The following is a 16,680-nucleotide window of genomic DNA, read 5'->3' as shown; positions in this document are numbered from 1 at the left end:
TAAATACTTTACTGTTGATTCACAGATTGGACAGGGTGGAGTCACATGATTACACTATGTTTTAAGGGGACAGTACATGAACTCACACACAATGGGAAAAATGAAAACTTAAAAATTGACATGGAAAAGATTCCATCAGTTGGAGGTTCTGAATGTTGGTTTTGATTAAGCTTTAAATTGCTTGCTCAGCAATTTCAGCAAAAAAAAAGTTGGTACTGTGTCTCAAAATCAGGTGCATTACATTACACCTGTACACATTTACACACTAAGAAAAAGTTGTAACATTTCTTTATAAAGCCATGGCCTTAATAAAAAAAATATATATTACTCTCTTACTGATGGATTAGTACTAGCAACTTTTTTAAGTACTTCTTTAATATTGTATGTGTATTCACTCATTTCTTAAACACTTTAGAACCTCTGGTGGTTCCTAACTTGTTTCTCCAATGGTAACTTTCTACTCAGACAGTTCACACAGCTTTGCAAATAGTAGTCCTTAAGTTATACTGAACATTTTGGAACAAAACTTTTTTTTTGCTCTTACAAACACACTGGCAGGGGCTTAATTATAGAAAACAGACACCTGACTGTGTGTGTGGTGCAGGAGCACTTCAGGACCAGGATGATGAACAAATGCCTCTGTGACGTTAGGTGGAAAACGGAAGTCATTAGCTTATTATCTACCTAGTGGATTAATGTAGGTCAGTGGCCCTAACACCCCTGAATCACCTCATGAAGGGCTGTTGATAAGCCAGATCACAGCAGGGAAACCACTGCCCAGTATAAAAGCTCTACTATAGAAACTAAGTGAAAGGCTTTTACAAAAGATATTCCTACAGCAACTTTTACACATGCATGGTCAGAAGTCACAGGACACCCTTTAATATCAGAAACCAAATATGCCGATTTGTTTTATTTGTTGGTGGCCATGTGGCAGACAGAACCTAAAATATATGTGAAAACAGCTTATGGATTTCAGTGAAGTGCGGTAGAAACTTTTTAATTGTAGATAACTTTTTTTGTAGATTTTTAAAGTTGTTTTAAAAAGTATTAAAACAGTTATTTCAAAGATTTAGAAAAAGAGATCAAGCTATACATTGTTGGCATTTCTTTAATAAACATTTGCCAAAAGGAAAAAAAAAACATCTTAGTAAAAAACAAAACAAAAAACATTGCAGCTCCTCTCCTTTTTGAAATTGGATTAAGTGTCTTTTAGTCTCATTTTACAATGGCTATAGACAACGGCTGGTGGAACAGGTGAGAAAATACAGCTTTGTTCCATTCAGTTGTTCAGTAGACATACCGATTCTGAAAAAAAGGCTATTCACACAAGTGCTGCCAATCTCTCTGGAGTCCTTTTTTAAAAAGCCCCTCCAGTGAAAAACTGACTGAGCCCACCAAAGTTTAATAATTTGGGGGAAAAATATATAAGAAAAAAAAACTACATTACTGGTCATTCCATTTTGTGCAGATACAGCACACCATTCATTTCATACCTTTTGTTTCTGCCTACTTAAGTCAGTAGTGCAAAACGTTGTAATACTAGTCTGTCCTTATGTAATTAAAGGAGACACTAAGGTACAGAGAATAAAAACACTTACCGTGGATGGTAAATGTACACTCAAAAAAGGTAAAATTTTAATTTAAAAGACAGCAGTAGGATAGATTACCAAATCAGAGAGAGGGGTAGATGATATAAAACATATACGAGAGGAAAAATAAAATTTTCCCCCTCTGTACTCATCCCTCCAGTTGTAACTCAAGCCACATTCGTCTACTGGAGTGCCCCTTACTGCAGCCATCGTTAGAATTATTACAAACTAAGTGTGCCTCTGTAGTGCACTCAGTGCTGGCTTGAGGGACAGCAACTGCTTCCGTCTTTTAGAGTCTTCCTTTTCTGAGGCTTGAGTCTCATGTTATTCCTCCCAGGCTCGGACATCGGTCAGTAAGGGAGTCCCCTCCCTCTTAGTGCTGCAGTGTTCAAATGTGGGACATACCCAAGTGGGAGAGGTGGGGCTCCTTGCTGGGAGGGTGAACTCCAGGCCTGGCCTGGAGGGGGTGGAGGTATGGAAGGGGGCGGGGGTCCTCCATCCTTTTGGCCAATAGCAGGGTTGTAGAGATGTATGCTGGTGGGATGGGAGGTGCCCTCCACAGGTATAGGGCTGTGATTGTACTCAAAGCGATGGTCCTTGTCTCCACTAAAAACCATACTGCCACTACCTCCCCCCGAACCCCCACCAGTACTCCGGGCACCTGGTGCTCCTCCATGAGCGAAAGGCTCGGAGGTGACGGGAGCCGAGGCGGCCACATTTGCACTACTGCTAAAAGCCTCCCTCAGGGCATGGGAAGGCATCCCTGCTCCCATCATGTGGCTGAGGTAGCTGTCTCCAAAGCCTGTAGGAGGAAAGGGAGGTGGAGGAGGCCGGCTATAATCTGCCCTGTATCCAGGTCCTTCTGCACCTCTAGGTGGGGGAGGATAGTCCGGCTCAGGGGGTCGTGGTGCATCCCCTCCTTTGGAGGAGGACATACTTTGCTTTGTGTCAGGGGCTTGTCTGTAATCCAAATCTGAACATGGAGGGGGTTCTGGAGGTTCTGGGGGTCTCTGGTCAGGTGGTAAAATGGACAGAGGCTCCAGGGGTCTAGAAGATGACCCACTCCCATCTGTGACTGGAAGACAAGGGTCAAATTGTAAACTTTTTTGAAAAAACTAAAGAAAAATGCATTGCTTTGTATATGTTAAGCTATATTTCATTCCAAAGACAGAAGCCAAAGTAATGGTTAAATTAGAAGATTTACCTGGTGAGGCTGGGCTGGGCTGTTTAATCTCTGTTGACAGTAGAGGGGCTGCAGCTGCCCCTCCAACCACTGCAGAAATGGCTCCATCTGGTCCTTCAGTCCCAATGACGTCTGTGCTCTGCTGAACGTTGAGAAGCTGAGCAAGCAGCATTGTGACAGCAGTTTGCGTGACTGCAGCCGAGGATTCTCCATCAGGCTTGCCCTGCTGCTGAGGTGTCGGGGGTGACGGAGGTTTGGGTATGGGTGGGGTTCGAGGGGCACCACCAACTGTCAGGCCAGGCTGGGGTGGTTTAGGTGCCTTAGACTGCGAAAGGGGAGGTACAAGAGGTTCTGGGGGTCTGTCAGGTTCAGCTGATCCAGGAAGAAGAGACTTGGTGAGCTGCTGTAGAGTTTCTGGGTTCATCTTGAAACCCATGGCCTGGGAGAGCTGTGCAGAGCCAAGTGGAGCACTCTTCGACTGAAGCAGGTTCAGAAGCATGGCTAACTGCTCCTGGGTCAGTTGTGAGTTTGGACCTTTAGGGTCTGAAACAAACAATGAACTTTTTAGAGAACAATTAAAAAAGATGATACTGTATTTACATAGTATATTTAAAAGACATTTGACACCTATGGAACATTTCTTAAAGATTCTATATATAGTATGATCGACAAAGCTACTGGTGTTAGGTATTTATCTGCTGAAGTAGAGGGCCTTTATCCTTACCCAGCAGAGCAGCAGCAGCTGCAGCAACGTTGGGGCCTTTGTGTACTCCTGCAGTAGAGAAGCCCTGAGGCGTGTTACTGCGGCTGTCGTCCATCCCCAGTTCTTTGCGTGGAGCTTTTGGAACAACCAACTCCTCTGGCATCTGCTTCTGCCTCCGACGCTTCTTACTCCACAACTCATGACAGTCCTGCCAAAGCGGGAGACTGGAGAGAAGGCAAAGTGTAAATCAGTAAGGGAGATGAAGAAAGTGAGAGAGAATATTTAGAAAAGAAAACTAGGTCTGCAGTGAGAAAGTTAATACTATGGAAATCGTACTCTGGTGGGGGCATCTTGGCTGGATCCACGTCTCTCAGGAAGTCACTGTTAAGTGCTTGTTCTGCCGTACAGCGTTTGCTGGGGTCCAGAGCCAGCATGTGGTCAAACAGGTCCAGCGCTGTTGGAGGAATACTAAACAGAGAAGGGCAATAAGATGAATGGAAAGTCCTTAACCAGTTGAGGAATAACCTTCTATTCCCATCAAGAGTAATTTAATAATATAGAATGGGACGTGATGATGTAATTTGTAGGGCTGGACCCGAATATTCGGGTATTCGGATATTCGTTCGTTGAGTAGGTATTCGGTTTTTAATTTTGGTATTCGGATATTCGTTTTTTTTCTCCTTTCCAGAGTTCCACCTCACTCTAACCACTTCTGTTCTCGTGGGTCCCGTCAGAATATCTTGCGCGCGGGACAGAACTGAACTGTTATTGGCTGGAGCGGGAGTTTAATCCAGACGATGCGGGAGCAAATTAATAAATAGTTAAGAAAACTGTAATAATTGTAAAAAAAAAAACCTAAAGAAAACTCTCAACGCGCAGGATGGACCGACACACACACGCACACACCGATGGTGTTTGGACTGGGGTAAGGAACGGGACCGCACTATTCAGCGCTGCTGTTTTAATAAATATATAAGTAAATTTGAAGCATTAAATGTAGTTTATTTAATTTATATTAGGAACGTGGGGCGGGAGCGGCAGAAATGTGTATGTGGCGCGCGGGCGCGGGATTAAAAGAAGCAATTTTTTTGCGGCGCGGTAACGAGACAGAAACGCGGGAGCGTGAAAGAGTGGGTTTAAAAATCAGTCTCGCGCAGACCTCTATTATACATGATAAAAAAAAATGCAGGCTCTTCGAAACTGATTTATATAATAAAACGTAAGGGGTAATGTGGCAACAGTAGGGGCTAAATCGGTTACAAAAGCCTGGCCTACAAAAATGATGTCTGAACGAATTTCCTCTTATCTAATATAATTTAAAATGGTTTAAAAATATAAAATAATTTCTAAGCAAACGAAATATTTAATATTGAGCTTATAGCCCAAGTGCAAAAATACAAAATCAGTAATACGGCTATGCCCTGCACAATCCTTAAACCGAAATAGACCAAGTACAATAACGTCATTAACAATGACTTTCCTCTACTCTAATATAATTTAACATGGTTTAAAAATATAAAATAATTTCTAAACAAACGAAATATTTAATATTGAGCTTATAGCCCAAGTGCAAAAATACAAAATCAGTAATATGCCCTGCACAATCCTTTAACCGAAATAGACCAAGTACAGTTTACAATGACTGTCCTCTAATATAATTAACAATGTTTAAGAATATAAAATACTTCCTGAACAAACGTTTTTTTTGTTTGTTTTTTTAAGCAAATAGCCTAAGTGTGAAAACACAAACAGCAATTTACTGGGCTGGCTTGCGCAGCGGAGAAACCGTGCAGCAGCAGCCTCCTAGCCTGCTTACGCAGCGGATAAGCCGCGGTGTGGGGCAGCAGAAATTCCGGGATGAAAACACAAAGAAATCTGGGCTAAAAACACAGAAAAAATATGGGGTGGAAACACAAAAATCCGGGATAAAAACACCAAAAATCCGGGGTGAATATGTCTCGTCGGTCAGAGCAAATTGAACATTTTTCAGTGGATTAAAGGGGCCGTGATTTGCTTTTTTTTTTCTTTTTTTTTTTTACCTCTTTTTTTTTTAAACGAATATTCGAATATTCGCTTCGAATCAGTGCCGAATATCCGGAGCTCAAAAAACGCTATTCGGGCCAGCCCTAGTAATTTGACAAGCATGTGAAGATATCAAGTGATGTGCTTATCTATGACTCCATGGTATTACCTTTAAGAGCAAATGTAACTCAGTCAGTTGCCTATGTGCAGTAAGGGCAATATTCATACCCACTGTGCTATTTTAACAGGTCTATAACCTTCAATAAGATGTTGTTACTCACAAAGCAAACTCCTCACGTAGCCTGCGTCTGTACTGTTTCTTTGGTTTCATGGTGTTAAAGTATGGGAGTTTTATCACATCTGGCCAAACAGCAGGACAAGGACTTCCACAGATACGACTGAAAGAAAAAGAAAACAGATCCGGTTAGGTGTCAGTTTGTACTGGCTACAAAAATCCATGCTACTCTTTGAGGTGGGCAATATGACAATATTTGATCTTATATTAGAGAGAATCATTATCGTTATTGCAATACACAATATACTTTTATACTATGATTTTTTTTTTATTATTATTATAAAATTTTCCCAATTAGGTTAGTAAATTAAACTGAACACCATCTACCCACCCAGAAAAATCATGACCTGATGTGCTCTCTAACCCTGTGTTCACACTGTCTGGCAACAAGTCACTTGTGTCACCTTTTGTGGGTGTGTATCCGTGTGGCCGGTTAGCAGGCTAGCAGCTACCTATTGAGCTATTCACCTATTCACTACTTCTTTCCGGGCTTATTTTTTCTCCATCTTACGAAACGAAAATAGCAAAAACAGCTGCTATAATTGTCTGTTTTGTTCAGAACCACAGGGCTGGGGATCTGAAGAATCATAAGTTCACAAAGCAGAAGCTGCAGCTGTCTGTGATTGGTCCAAAGAATTTGTTCGGCCAACGTGTGAAGAAATGTTGCTTTACCGCATTATAATCCTTTCACAGCTACAAATCGCACCCAGTCATTGAAAATGTATGGTTGCCTGTCAGTGTGAAGGCAAGGTCAAGCTTCAGTTGCTGATGGCAAAGTGGAATCTGTTTATACTTTGTAATTTAAACATATTTACCTGATCAGCTCCAACTGTGCCAGCTCCTGATTGGCCTGAAATATGGGTTTCTTGGTAAAGAGTTCACCGAGAATGCACCTAGAGCAAAAATAATAATAATTATACATAAACGTGAAAGTACATAATCGTTTTAAGCCTAAGATAACAGAGAAGTTATCTCCATTTAGCATTTATGCTTTGCGTTGGTGTCTTACCCGCAGCTCCAAACATCAATGGCAGGAGTGTACCGTTCTTCTCCAAGCAGTAGCTCAGGTGGACGGTACCACAGTGTGATCACCTTATTGGTATAAGGCCGGCTGAGGAACAAAGGCAATAACCATAAGTACTGCGTTTACAGCAGTTCAGTATCTATTTAACATAGCAGAACAGAGATGAGATATCACTATCTACTAAAAAGGTGTTGGTAATACTTGCAGGTAAAGGTCAATATTTAACAACTCAACTACTTATTAACTGACTATTTAAGACATTATTAATCATTATAACTAATGTCTCAATTAATAAATAACTTTCTTAAGCATTAAAATGTAGTAATGTTTAATAATATCTTACCTACTATCAATTAATAATTAGTTGAGCCATTACCTAACCATTACCAATGTTTATTATTTTTATAAGTACTGTTATTTGTTACAAACATTTATCATAAATTAAATTACTTTGTAATTCATGACATGCTTTGTGTTTCGGATGGGACATGGGAATGTTTTCCTTCCACCAATATTACGAGGATGTCAGAAAAAATGATGAGGTTTAAAGAGCACATTTTAAGGTGCACTAACTACATAGTATTGTTTCAACATTCCCCTGCTTTGCATTCAACTTTTTTTGTGGACAAGATAATGCAATACCCAAATCTATGAATAATAAAAATTGTAATATACGACAAATAAAAAATAAAAAAGACCTCACAAACACCATGACAGCAGCAAAATTTAAGGTTATTAATACATTATAATACTTACCTTTCCTCTGAGTTGTAGAGTCTGGCCAAACCAAAGTCTGCCAGCTTTATTTGCCCCCTAATGAAGATATTTTTTTTAGTAACAAATAAAATGACAATTTATTTTGCACTGTGCCATTTTTAAATACAATTACTTAATTTCAGGTAAATTAATATAAATCACAGTAATGCATTCTGTTAAAGTAGCCTATTTCCAACTACACTGTCATACACATTAAAGTATTTGAAGCACACTGACTTGTTATTGAGCAAAATATTGGAGCATTTTATGTCTCTGTGCAGGAAGTTCTTCTTGTGGCAGTAGTCCAGGCCCTCCAGCAACTGCCTCATGAAGGATTTGATGTGACTCTCGTTAAAATGGACCAGGCCAGATTCCAAAAGTCCCATCAGGTCATGGTCCATGTACTCAAACACCAAGTAAAATGCCCCTGTCAAACAGAACTCAAAATTAACACAAGACTTTAAACAGAAGCACCTTAACTTTGTAGCTGCAAATAAGTGACTTTAGTTTACAGTTCTGAGCTCTGAGTCATTTAAGAAAAAGAAAGAAGCACATTTAAAAAAAGAGCACCCACAAGACATTTAATATACCATTAGCTGACCACCCTCAAAAGGTTTCCCCATCATAAAGAGCACACAAGCAAGCTAAGCAATGCACTTTGTCGTTCATTGTTTTATATTGGTTGTTACATTCAGTAAATCTGACAACAATAAATACACAATTTGTGGTATTTGCATATTTAGGAGTATTTTATACTCTTCAGTAACACAGATGATTTAAAGTACTGTACAGAATTGTAATTTATCGCATACAGCAGAATCACAATCATAATATCACACAGTGGGCAACATATAATGATATTGATTTCCACTCCTACAATGAATATTTTAGCTTGGCAGTTACACAACAGACACAATGCAACAAAAAAAAATTCAATATAAGCAAACATTTTTCTTGGCATGACATTATTCACACCAGATGCAATGTTATTTTATTGCCAGTTTGCCAAGTTGTCCAGACCACAAAAAAGGATGCAGAATTTTTTCAGAAGGGTTAAGAAAATGAATCTCGACTAAACTTCTAGTAATCAGTTCTTTGTTGCTGCACATACCTTTATCATTCTTGAAGTCCAGGGCATCTTCCTTATCTGTGACAATCTCCTTCATATTAATGATGCTCTTGTGGTTGAGCTGCCTCAGGATCTTGATCTCCCTTATAGCCGTAATGGGGAAGCCCTCTTTCTCATTGTCTAATCTGACCTTTTTCAGGGCCACCATTTCAGCTTAGAAATGAAAACAAATGAAAACAAAGTAAGAGATGAGTAAAAATTCCAAAAGTGAGCTAATCCTCTCAGCCAGAATACTCTGAACACCTTATAGGAAAGAAGTGTGGGTTCTGGGACAGGAAGGAAATACTTTGTATTACTTAAAACAAAAAACAACATTTTTACTAAATGTTAGTTGTACATTAAATAAAATTCCTGTTAGAGTGGACCTATAAAACAATCTACAATCAATAGCAATACATGGTTTTAGTCACTCAAGAGTCTTTTCTTACCTGTGTCCTTATCCCTGGCTTTGTACACTTGTCCATAGGTACCTTCACCAGTGATCCCAAGGATTTCGAACTTGTCCACACACCTCTTGCCCCAATCAATCTCAGTCTCCTTAATCTCTCCAAAGCGTGGCCCACATATTCTGCCAAAAAGCCAGAAATTCTCATTTAGCCCTATATTGAGAACTAAATTTAGGCTTTATTTTACTTTTTTTTATTTGATTCCTCAAGATCAAAAGATGCAACATAAGCAGTAACTCCACACACATAATACCAGAACATGTAACGCATACAATATGTGGTAACATACTTGGGTCTTCTGCGCAAAGTGGGGGTCTTTTTCTCTTCTGGTGGGCTATGAGGTGACCCAAGAGTACTGCCCAGGAGTTCAGGTGGGAGCGGGAGGTCGGTGAGAAGGTGGCGAGTTTTCTTGTCTGGTTTCTTCTTCCCTGAGTGTGCTGATAAGGATTCCTTCAAGCTATTTAAAAAAAAAAAGAAAGAAAGAAAGTCACAAAGAGAAGAATGAGATCAGTAACGTAAATAAATAAATGATGAGGTTTACTAGCATCAGAGGAACACATTATTTATGATATTTTTAAAATAAACTCTCTGCATTTTGGCCCCCTGTCCACACAAACACACTCTTAGAAATATGAAAAAATTGCTTTATCAAAAAAGTGACGAGTAAAAGTCAGTGTTATTTATGCCCCATGCTTAAGTGGAAGTACTAAAATATTTTATATTTTTGTTTAGTGCAAGTAGTTTATTCTAAAATGTACTACTCAAGAACTGAAAGTAAAAGTACAGTACTGTGTACTTTTACTACTGTGTACTGCAGTGGAAAGTTCTCAGAGTGAAAGGCAGAACAGGAGCAGCAAGATCTTCTTATATGATCAGCTTAATTTCTTGATTCACTCAATGATGAGTAGCTTCATCAAACCTGGTGACAGTGCAGAGCATCTACCGCTCTGGTTTTAGTGACCATGTGGGTTTAAAATGATTCCTAACATTTAAAAAATTATAAAGAGTAACAATGCGGCATATAACATAAATAAAAGACAAAAAGTGTTTAATTCAGTGAAAATAGGAGAATATAATAGTAGGAAAGGTAGGAGAATATAATACTCCAGTAGATACAGATACAGCATTTTAGTACTTAAGTACAGTCATCAAATAGTTCTACTCCCTTACTATACATCTATGGTTTTAGTGAATGTACAAAACACATTTATTTTTAAATAAAACCTGACACAAGGAGGTTAACCTACACACAATTTGCGTTAATTAACAACTTTTTTTTTCTTTTTTCCACTGAAACTTTAAACATCTCAAACTCACATAAAAAAATCTTTTGAGCCTAATCAGGAGTGTGCAAGTGATGCAGAAAAACCATTAAAGTGTATATTTTTACACTTTTTCACCCCTGGTACGAATCTGTTTTTGTGTGACACACTTGTACACTTCAAGCATTTTGATTGCATCTGGATAAGGCCAAGTCACACAAAAACACAAGTGTAAACGCACTCAAAACATAAAATAAATAAATAAATAAAAACAAATCATATTGCTCAAACCACTTATGTTATAGCAGTGTCACTCTTTAGTCTGTTACTTGTCATTTGCCAAACCAAAACGCCTCTCTCCTCGAAATCTCCACCCAGTACAACTGAAACCCTAGAAATAATTTTTGTATGCATGTGACCATTATTGCACAGATACCGATGCAGTATCAGCATGGTCACTGATACTGGCACTTAATAAATACAGTATCAACTGTAAAGAACACTGATACCAGGAAGCAGCTTTGGAAGCAAGCAGCATGTCGGCCTTGTGGGATTTATTTACCACTTGAGACAAGCAAGATCAAAAACATGTGCTGCAAAACTGTATACAGTCTGTATTTTAAATAGAGACTGGCCTGAAAATCTGTTAAAAACAGCCAGTTTAACATTTAACACTGGAAATACATCATATTAAGCATTGCCACACACAGTCGACAGAGCAGTGTACAGTAATGATCTTGACCAGTGGTCGGTGCAATGTTCATTACCTTCCTGCCTTTAAACTGTCTTTAGCTTAATAAAACATATAAATACTATATAGACACAATACTGTAGGAAAATGGTATACATTTTAGAATTTATTGTCACATATCATGTAATCACAATAGACAGAAACTGACAGCAGGACTCTAATGCAGTCGGTAGTAACACAATACATTTACATAAGGAAATTTTTTTTTCCTTTTCTCCTGTTAAGAGTTGTTTGAAATTTTGCACTTTCACGCAAGTATGTTTGTGATGTACTTTTCTAAAATTTACTTTTACTCCACTGTATTCAACGCCATTCCTCCCATTACATTTGTTGCTATATTTATGTGGATTTTCGAATGCATCACCCACCAATCAAATAAAGCTACATACTGAAAACATCTGGTACCGAGTCATGAACAGCGGTGGGCTTGGCAGGCAGATTTTAGTGTGGTGCAGGACTGTGAATGCAAAAATGACCAAAAGTTGTTGGAGTGCAACCCTAGTCTCATATCCAGGCAATGTTTTTATTCCAGGCTACCAAAACCAGCAGTTACATAATGTGCTGTCTTCTTTGCCAGCTTAAAAACATGTTGGACTGAAGGTAGCAGGTAAACAGTGGCATGTAATGTGGCATATAACTACTGAGCAAAGTGTCATTATGGCACTTTTTGTTAAAGGTTGTTTTAGCTGTGATACATTAGTTGACAGTAAACCCTGAGCATGATTTAATCATGTATTTTAGCAGATAGTGATGTTTGCTTCTTGAAGTTGGCCAATACTTTAAGCTGACCAGTATTTACCTATTTTTAATTTCTATTTATTTTTTATTTTTTAAACTAAATGAGATTGAGAAAGTAACTTGCTACTACATTAGTGTTTAGGAAAATGGCGAGAGTACATTCCTACAAGTGACTTTTCAGTGGCTTTACTTGATGAATTAGAGTCGTGCAACCAGGATAAATAACGAACCACACACAAACAAACCATGCTACAAACCTATCAGCTCCATCGATGTGTTCTAGGAGAATAGGGGGTAGAGGCAAGGAGGACAGTGAGGATACTGGAGTGATCCCTCTCTCTTTCTCCTTCCCTTGAGAGGACTGGCTTTTCCTTTTCTCCTCTTTTATCCTGACCTCCTTGCCTGGCAGTGGGGCTTCTGAGCTGCTCTTGGCAGGGCGTTCAACAGGGGACTGCGGCTGGCTTGATGTGGGTGTTCTGGGGCCTCTCTCAGAAACTGGCGGTGGGGATGGGGGCCGTGTCTTCTTGACTGCATGGTTGGTGATAGGGCTAGGCTGGGGGGCGCTGGAAGAAGAGGAGGAACCCTTGGTAGGTGTGGAGGCGTTGCTGGAGCTCTTGACACGAGCAGCCTCTGCAGCCTTGGCTCTCTTCTGCTTGCTAAGCTCAGCAGCCAGGCTGCTCTTGAAGGTGAGTGTGCTGGGGGATAGGCTGGAGGGTCGGCTGCGGGAGCGAGAGTGGCGGTGGCGGCTTCGTGAGCGCGAGTGGCGCGTGGACGTGTATGGGCTCCGGCTCCGCGATTTCCCTGGACGCCTGGCAATGCGACAGAACAGAGAAAATCACAGTTCATGAGCAAGTAAACAACTATGATTGACAAGAATGTTCCCAACAACACAGCTCCTAAGGAAGTGGGTTTTCTAGACTCCACCAAAGCTTCTGGCACTAGAAGAGACAGACAGTCAGAAGAATTATAGATTACTAAATTATAATGAAAAAAGTAGAAAAATTGAAGGATGCTTAAAGACTGCACATCCCTTCCACAAGCTGGAATCATTTAAAATTAATACAATTAATGCAAAAGAAAGCCCTTAGCACAGTACTTAACAGTAACGTGATGGGGATGTTACTCATACAAGATAAAGTAAATCAAAGAAAAAAAGAGTGGTCAGTGGGAGTCCATTAACATATCTCAACCAGTTTTAGATTGTTCTTGAAATTCCATTTAAAAAATCCAACATAAAAGTGTCTTAATCCTATCAGGGTGTAAAGGTGCTACTGTGCAGTGTTAAACACTGAAGAAACTATTCAGCACATTTGCCCTGAAAACCAACAGATTTATTACCTTATACCAAGCCACAAAGCCAAAAAAAAATTAAATAAAGTTGAGCACAAACTAGGGAGAGTGTGTATTTAGTGTGAGCAATGCTTTAACCAACCAAATCCACCTCATCATACTCAAAGGTTGAGCAATGTTTTATTGTGATTAATTACTTCACACTAGGCCAGTGTTTCTTAATCTAGACCTGGAGACACCCTACCATGCACTGCAGTGCGTATCCTGCTTTAACACACCAACAGCAACCCTCAAAAGGCTTGTTACTTAACTGATTAGTTTAATTAGGTGCGTTTGGAGAAGATAAAGCAAGAAATTTGCAAAACATGGGGCCTAAAACAAGGTTTAAAAACACAGCACTAAGGGTTTTTTGTGGACATAGTGAGAAACTGAAGAATTGTGATTGTTACATTACACAGAATTAGTTTTTATTGGGTTTAGTGTGGTACAGCAATGAATTAATAAACAATAGTTTACTGTTGTGGCAAAACTAGTGAAGTTTCTGATACATTTCTTATACTCAATCACAGTTCAGGCCACGTGTTTCGTTCTCCATTACAGAGAAACTCAACCAGGGCAGAGTTCATCCCAGCGGTGAACATTGTACTTACTTAGGTAAATAGGCTACAAGATCTATAACCTAAACATTTAAGACTCTCTAGAAATAAGATGATCCTCAGAGGCCTACATGGAATAAACACTGCATGTATGTGTGTGGGAAATGCTTAAAAACAACCCTCCTACACTACATAGGTTGACATTTAAGGTTTTTCAACGCAAGTCTTTCCAGCAACACAAGATAATTCAATACAATCTGAAAGGGGTTTTCCCAACAAATACCATCAGAAGCTACGGTCCTCTGTCTAGGGTGGGAGTAATTTAGTGTTATTATATATTGTGATACAAAATGTTTCAATAATGGCAATATTTAACACATTGTAATAGTCATTATTTACAGCATCTGTGTGACTGTTACAGGGTGCATTACATGAATTACCAACTTAATTTTTCAGAAGTTTGTAGGTACAGACATTAATTGTGGAGGGTTTTATATGGCTTTTATATTGTTTATATCAGCATTATAATAATACTGTATTAAGCCAAAATAAAAAAACATGTCTAGCTTTAGTTCTTCCAAAATACAGATTAAGCAGATTATTTTTAACTTGGAGTGAGCAAACGCCATATGGATGCTGTTATGCAAATCTTTTTCAGACTTAACGCAAACAGGTTAAAATTAAACCATTCAAAACACTATAGAATCTACGTTGGAAGTTGGAAAGGCTTTGAAGTATAAAGACAAACAGTGAAGCATGCTGGAAATTCAAGGCACGTTTTTTAATCATATAAATTTATTCTTTGCACATTCATTGCAATACTGTATGTGGGATTGTGCACTTTAAGTTTGTACTCACCTGTACGCCTGTACTTATGTAATGTGAAAATAAACCTGATCTGATTTAACTGTTACAGCTGAAGGTGGTTATTCTGTATTTAATACTTCCTAGACTACACTTACACTAAACTCAGTGTGTGCTATACTTCTATTCTAATATGTTTGTAAGAATTCATCCTGATATTGAGTTAGATGTTACCTCAGCTCTGGACTTGGACTCAGACTCTTTCGGTAAGGACTTCTTGACCTTCTTCTCCCGTATGGACTGGAGGCATTCTCCCACTGCTCGTAGGCCGGGCTGGGGCGCCCATAGCTCGGGGAGCGGCGCCAGGCGTACGGGCTGGCCGGCGAGCGCTTCCTCTTAGCGGCCGTGTGTGAGCTAGGCGACTTGGTCACCACGTAGGCGCTGTAGAGCTCCGTGTCACGGCTGCTGTAGTAAGTGGAATTGGGAGACTGCCTTTTAGTTCCATACGTGGGGCTTCTCCTCGATATGAGCTGGTTGTATGTGGGGGACTGGTAGCCGCTTCCGTACGTGTAGGAAGCTCCATAGGCCCGCAACTCCTCACGCTCATCCCTGTAGGCCTGCGGGGTTTCTCTGTACGCGGACGGCGGCTCCTTCTTACTTTTGTCCGACCTGCTGCGGCTCTTGCGCCGTTTGGAGTCCCGCTTGTCCGCTGAGGACTTTCTTCCATTGCTGTCGTGGTTCCTCATCAAGCCTCGGTCCCTGTCTCGGCTTGACCGCTCTTTCCTCTTGCCCTCTCGATCTCCAGACCTAGCACTACCCCTCTCGGACGAAGCCCCGGTGTCGTCCCGCTTCGCCTGCCGCGATGATACCTCAGCTTCCCTCCGTGACCTCCGCGCAGTCCCCGTCTCCCTTCCCGCCTCTCTGTCCCTCTCTGGCGGCGAAGCGCCGGTGAAGTTAACGCTGCTCTCCTGGAGCTCGGCTCTGGGTGAAGGACTCCCAGAGAAGCGCTCAGACTGCGAACTCACATCGTCGTACTCCACCAGCCCGTGTAGCTCATCCCCTTCACCGTCAAATATCACCCCCCTGCGCTCGCCGTCTAGGCTTTCCACACGCCGTCCGGCAGCAGCAGCGGCGGCTGCAGCAGCGAGCCACTGCTCTCGATCCCTGCCGCGCTTGTGCCTCTTTCTTCGGCGGGAGGAGGACGCGGAGCGCTGCTTGTCTCTGTGCCGCTCCCGCTGGCTTGAGCTTGAGTTAGCCGCCGTGCTCGCCGCCGTCCTGCCCGCCACCGTCGTGCTCGCCGCTTTGCTGCGCCTCCTGCCGCCTCCCCGGCCGTCGTGAGAAATCTCCGGGTTAGGCATTTACAAGAGGGTGGTGGACGTGTACGTGTACTTGTACGTGTGCTGAGAGCCCGGTTCCCCACGGTCCCGACAAACAAAGCAGAACATTGGAAGCGGACTTCAGCGGCTACACGCAGCTAGCTATGGGGTTAGTTAGTTAGCCAGCTAGCTGTTAGCTTAGCTGCCAGCTACAGGCAGCAGCAGCAGCTCAAATCAGGAGCCTCCCAGCGGCGACACTAGCTTAGCTTAGCTATCTTAGTTAAAATGTCTAGCTTTTTATCCAGACTCTAGCCGCGTTTCAGCCGCTCTCAGCACACCACACCGGCTCTCCACAAATAAATATCCGTCAAAAGTAGCTCTTCATCGGAGTTAAACCACTGAATTAACAGAATCTGGAGCCTGGAGCCGGTTCATCCTCTAATCCAAGCTAGTTAGCTAGCTAAAGATAGCTAGCTATCAACCGCTAGCTTTAGCAGGACACCGCGACGAGAGTATCCACCAAGCCGCCTGCCATCATCCAAGATCCCGCTGATTTTCCTTCAACCAGGCTCGCGTTAAACTTTTCAGAAGCCTCGTCAGATCCAGCCCAGCTTGAACAGATAAATAAACATGTATTACTCTCTCCAGGGGGTAAACTTCTGGGCGCTTTTGCCCTCAACACCGACTCCCTTACTCACTAACGAGGAAGTAGCACACAAGGCAGCAACAGCAGCGTTAGCTAGCTTCTCAGCTCTGACCGGAGTCTCTGAGCC

General features: G+C 41.2%; 2 protein-coding genes across 2 annotated transcripts in view; one reads left to right on the top strand and one right to left on the bottom strand.

Moving 5' to 3' along the window:
- Nucleotides 1-16,680, top strand: part of zgc:111976 (Med1 domain-containing protein) — a 53,623-nt gene that overhangs the window by 4,781 nt on the left and 32,162 nt on the right. The gene's annotated exons all lie outside the window — the stretch shown is intronic.
- On the bottom strand, nucleotides 1,094-16,648 carry cdk13 (cyclin-dependent kinase 13). Its single transcript, XM_007238659.4, has 14 exons — nucleotides 14,826-16,648; nucleotides 12,159-12,710; nucleotides 9,440-9,607; nucleotides 9,133-9,272; nucleotides 8,687-8,857; nucleotides 7,813-8,002; nucleotides 7,576-7,632; nucleotides 6,805-6,906; nucleotides 6,611-6,688; nucleotides 5,782-5,898; nucleotides 3,815-3,946; nucleotides 3,500-3,702; nucleotides 2,797-3,318; nucleotides 1,094-2,667 (listed from the first exon to the last, which is right to left on the bottom strand). The coding sequence occupies exons 1-14, from the start codon at nucleotides 15,947-15,949 to the stop codon at nucleotides 1,943-1,945; spliced, it is 4,281 nt and encodes a 1,426-aa protein (XP_007238721.3). The 5' UTR covers nucleotides 15,950-16,648; the 3' UTR covers nucleotides 1,094-1,942.

The sequence above is a fragment of the Astyanax mexicanus genome, chromosome 6 (assembly GCF_023375975.1).
Source record: "Astyanax mexicanus isolate ESR-SI-001 chromosome 6, AstMex3_surface, whole genome shotgun sequence".
Lineage (NCBI taxonomy): Eukaryota > Metazoa > Chordata > Actinopteri > Characiformes > Acestrorhamphidae > Astyanax > Astyanax mexicanus.
The sequence above is the reverse complement of the archived record's forward strand: the minus strand, read 5'-3'. Positions and strand labels throughout refer to the sequence as shown.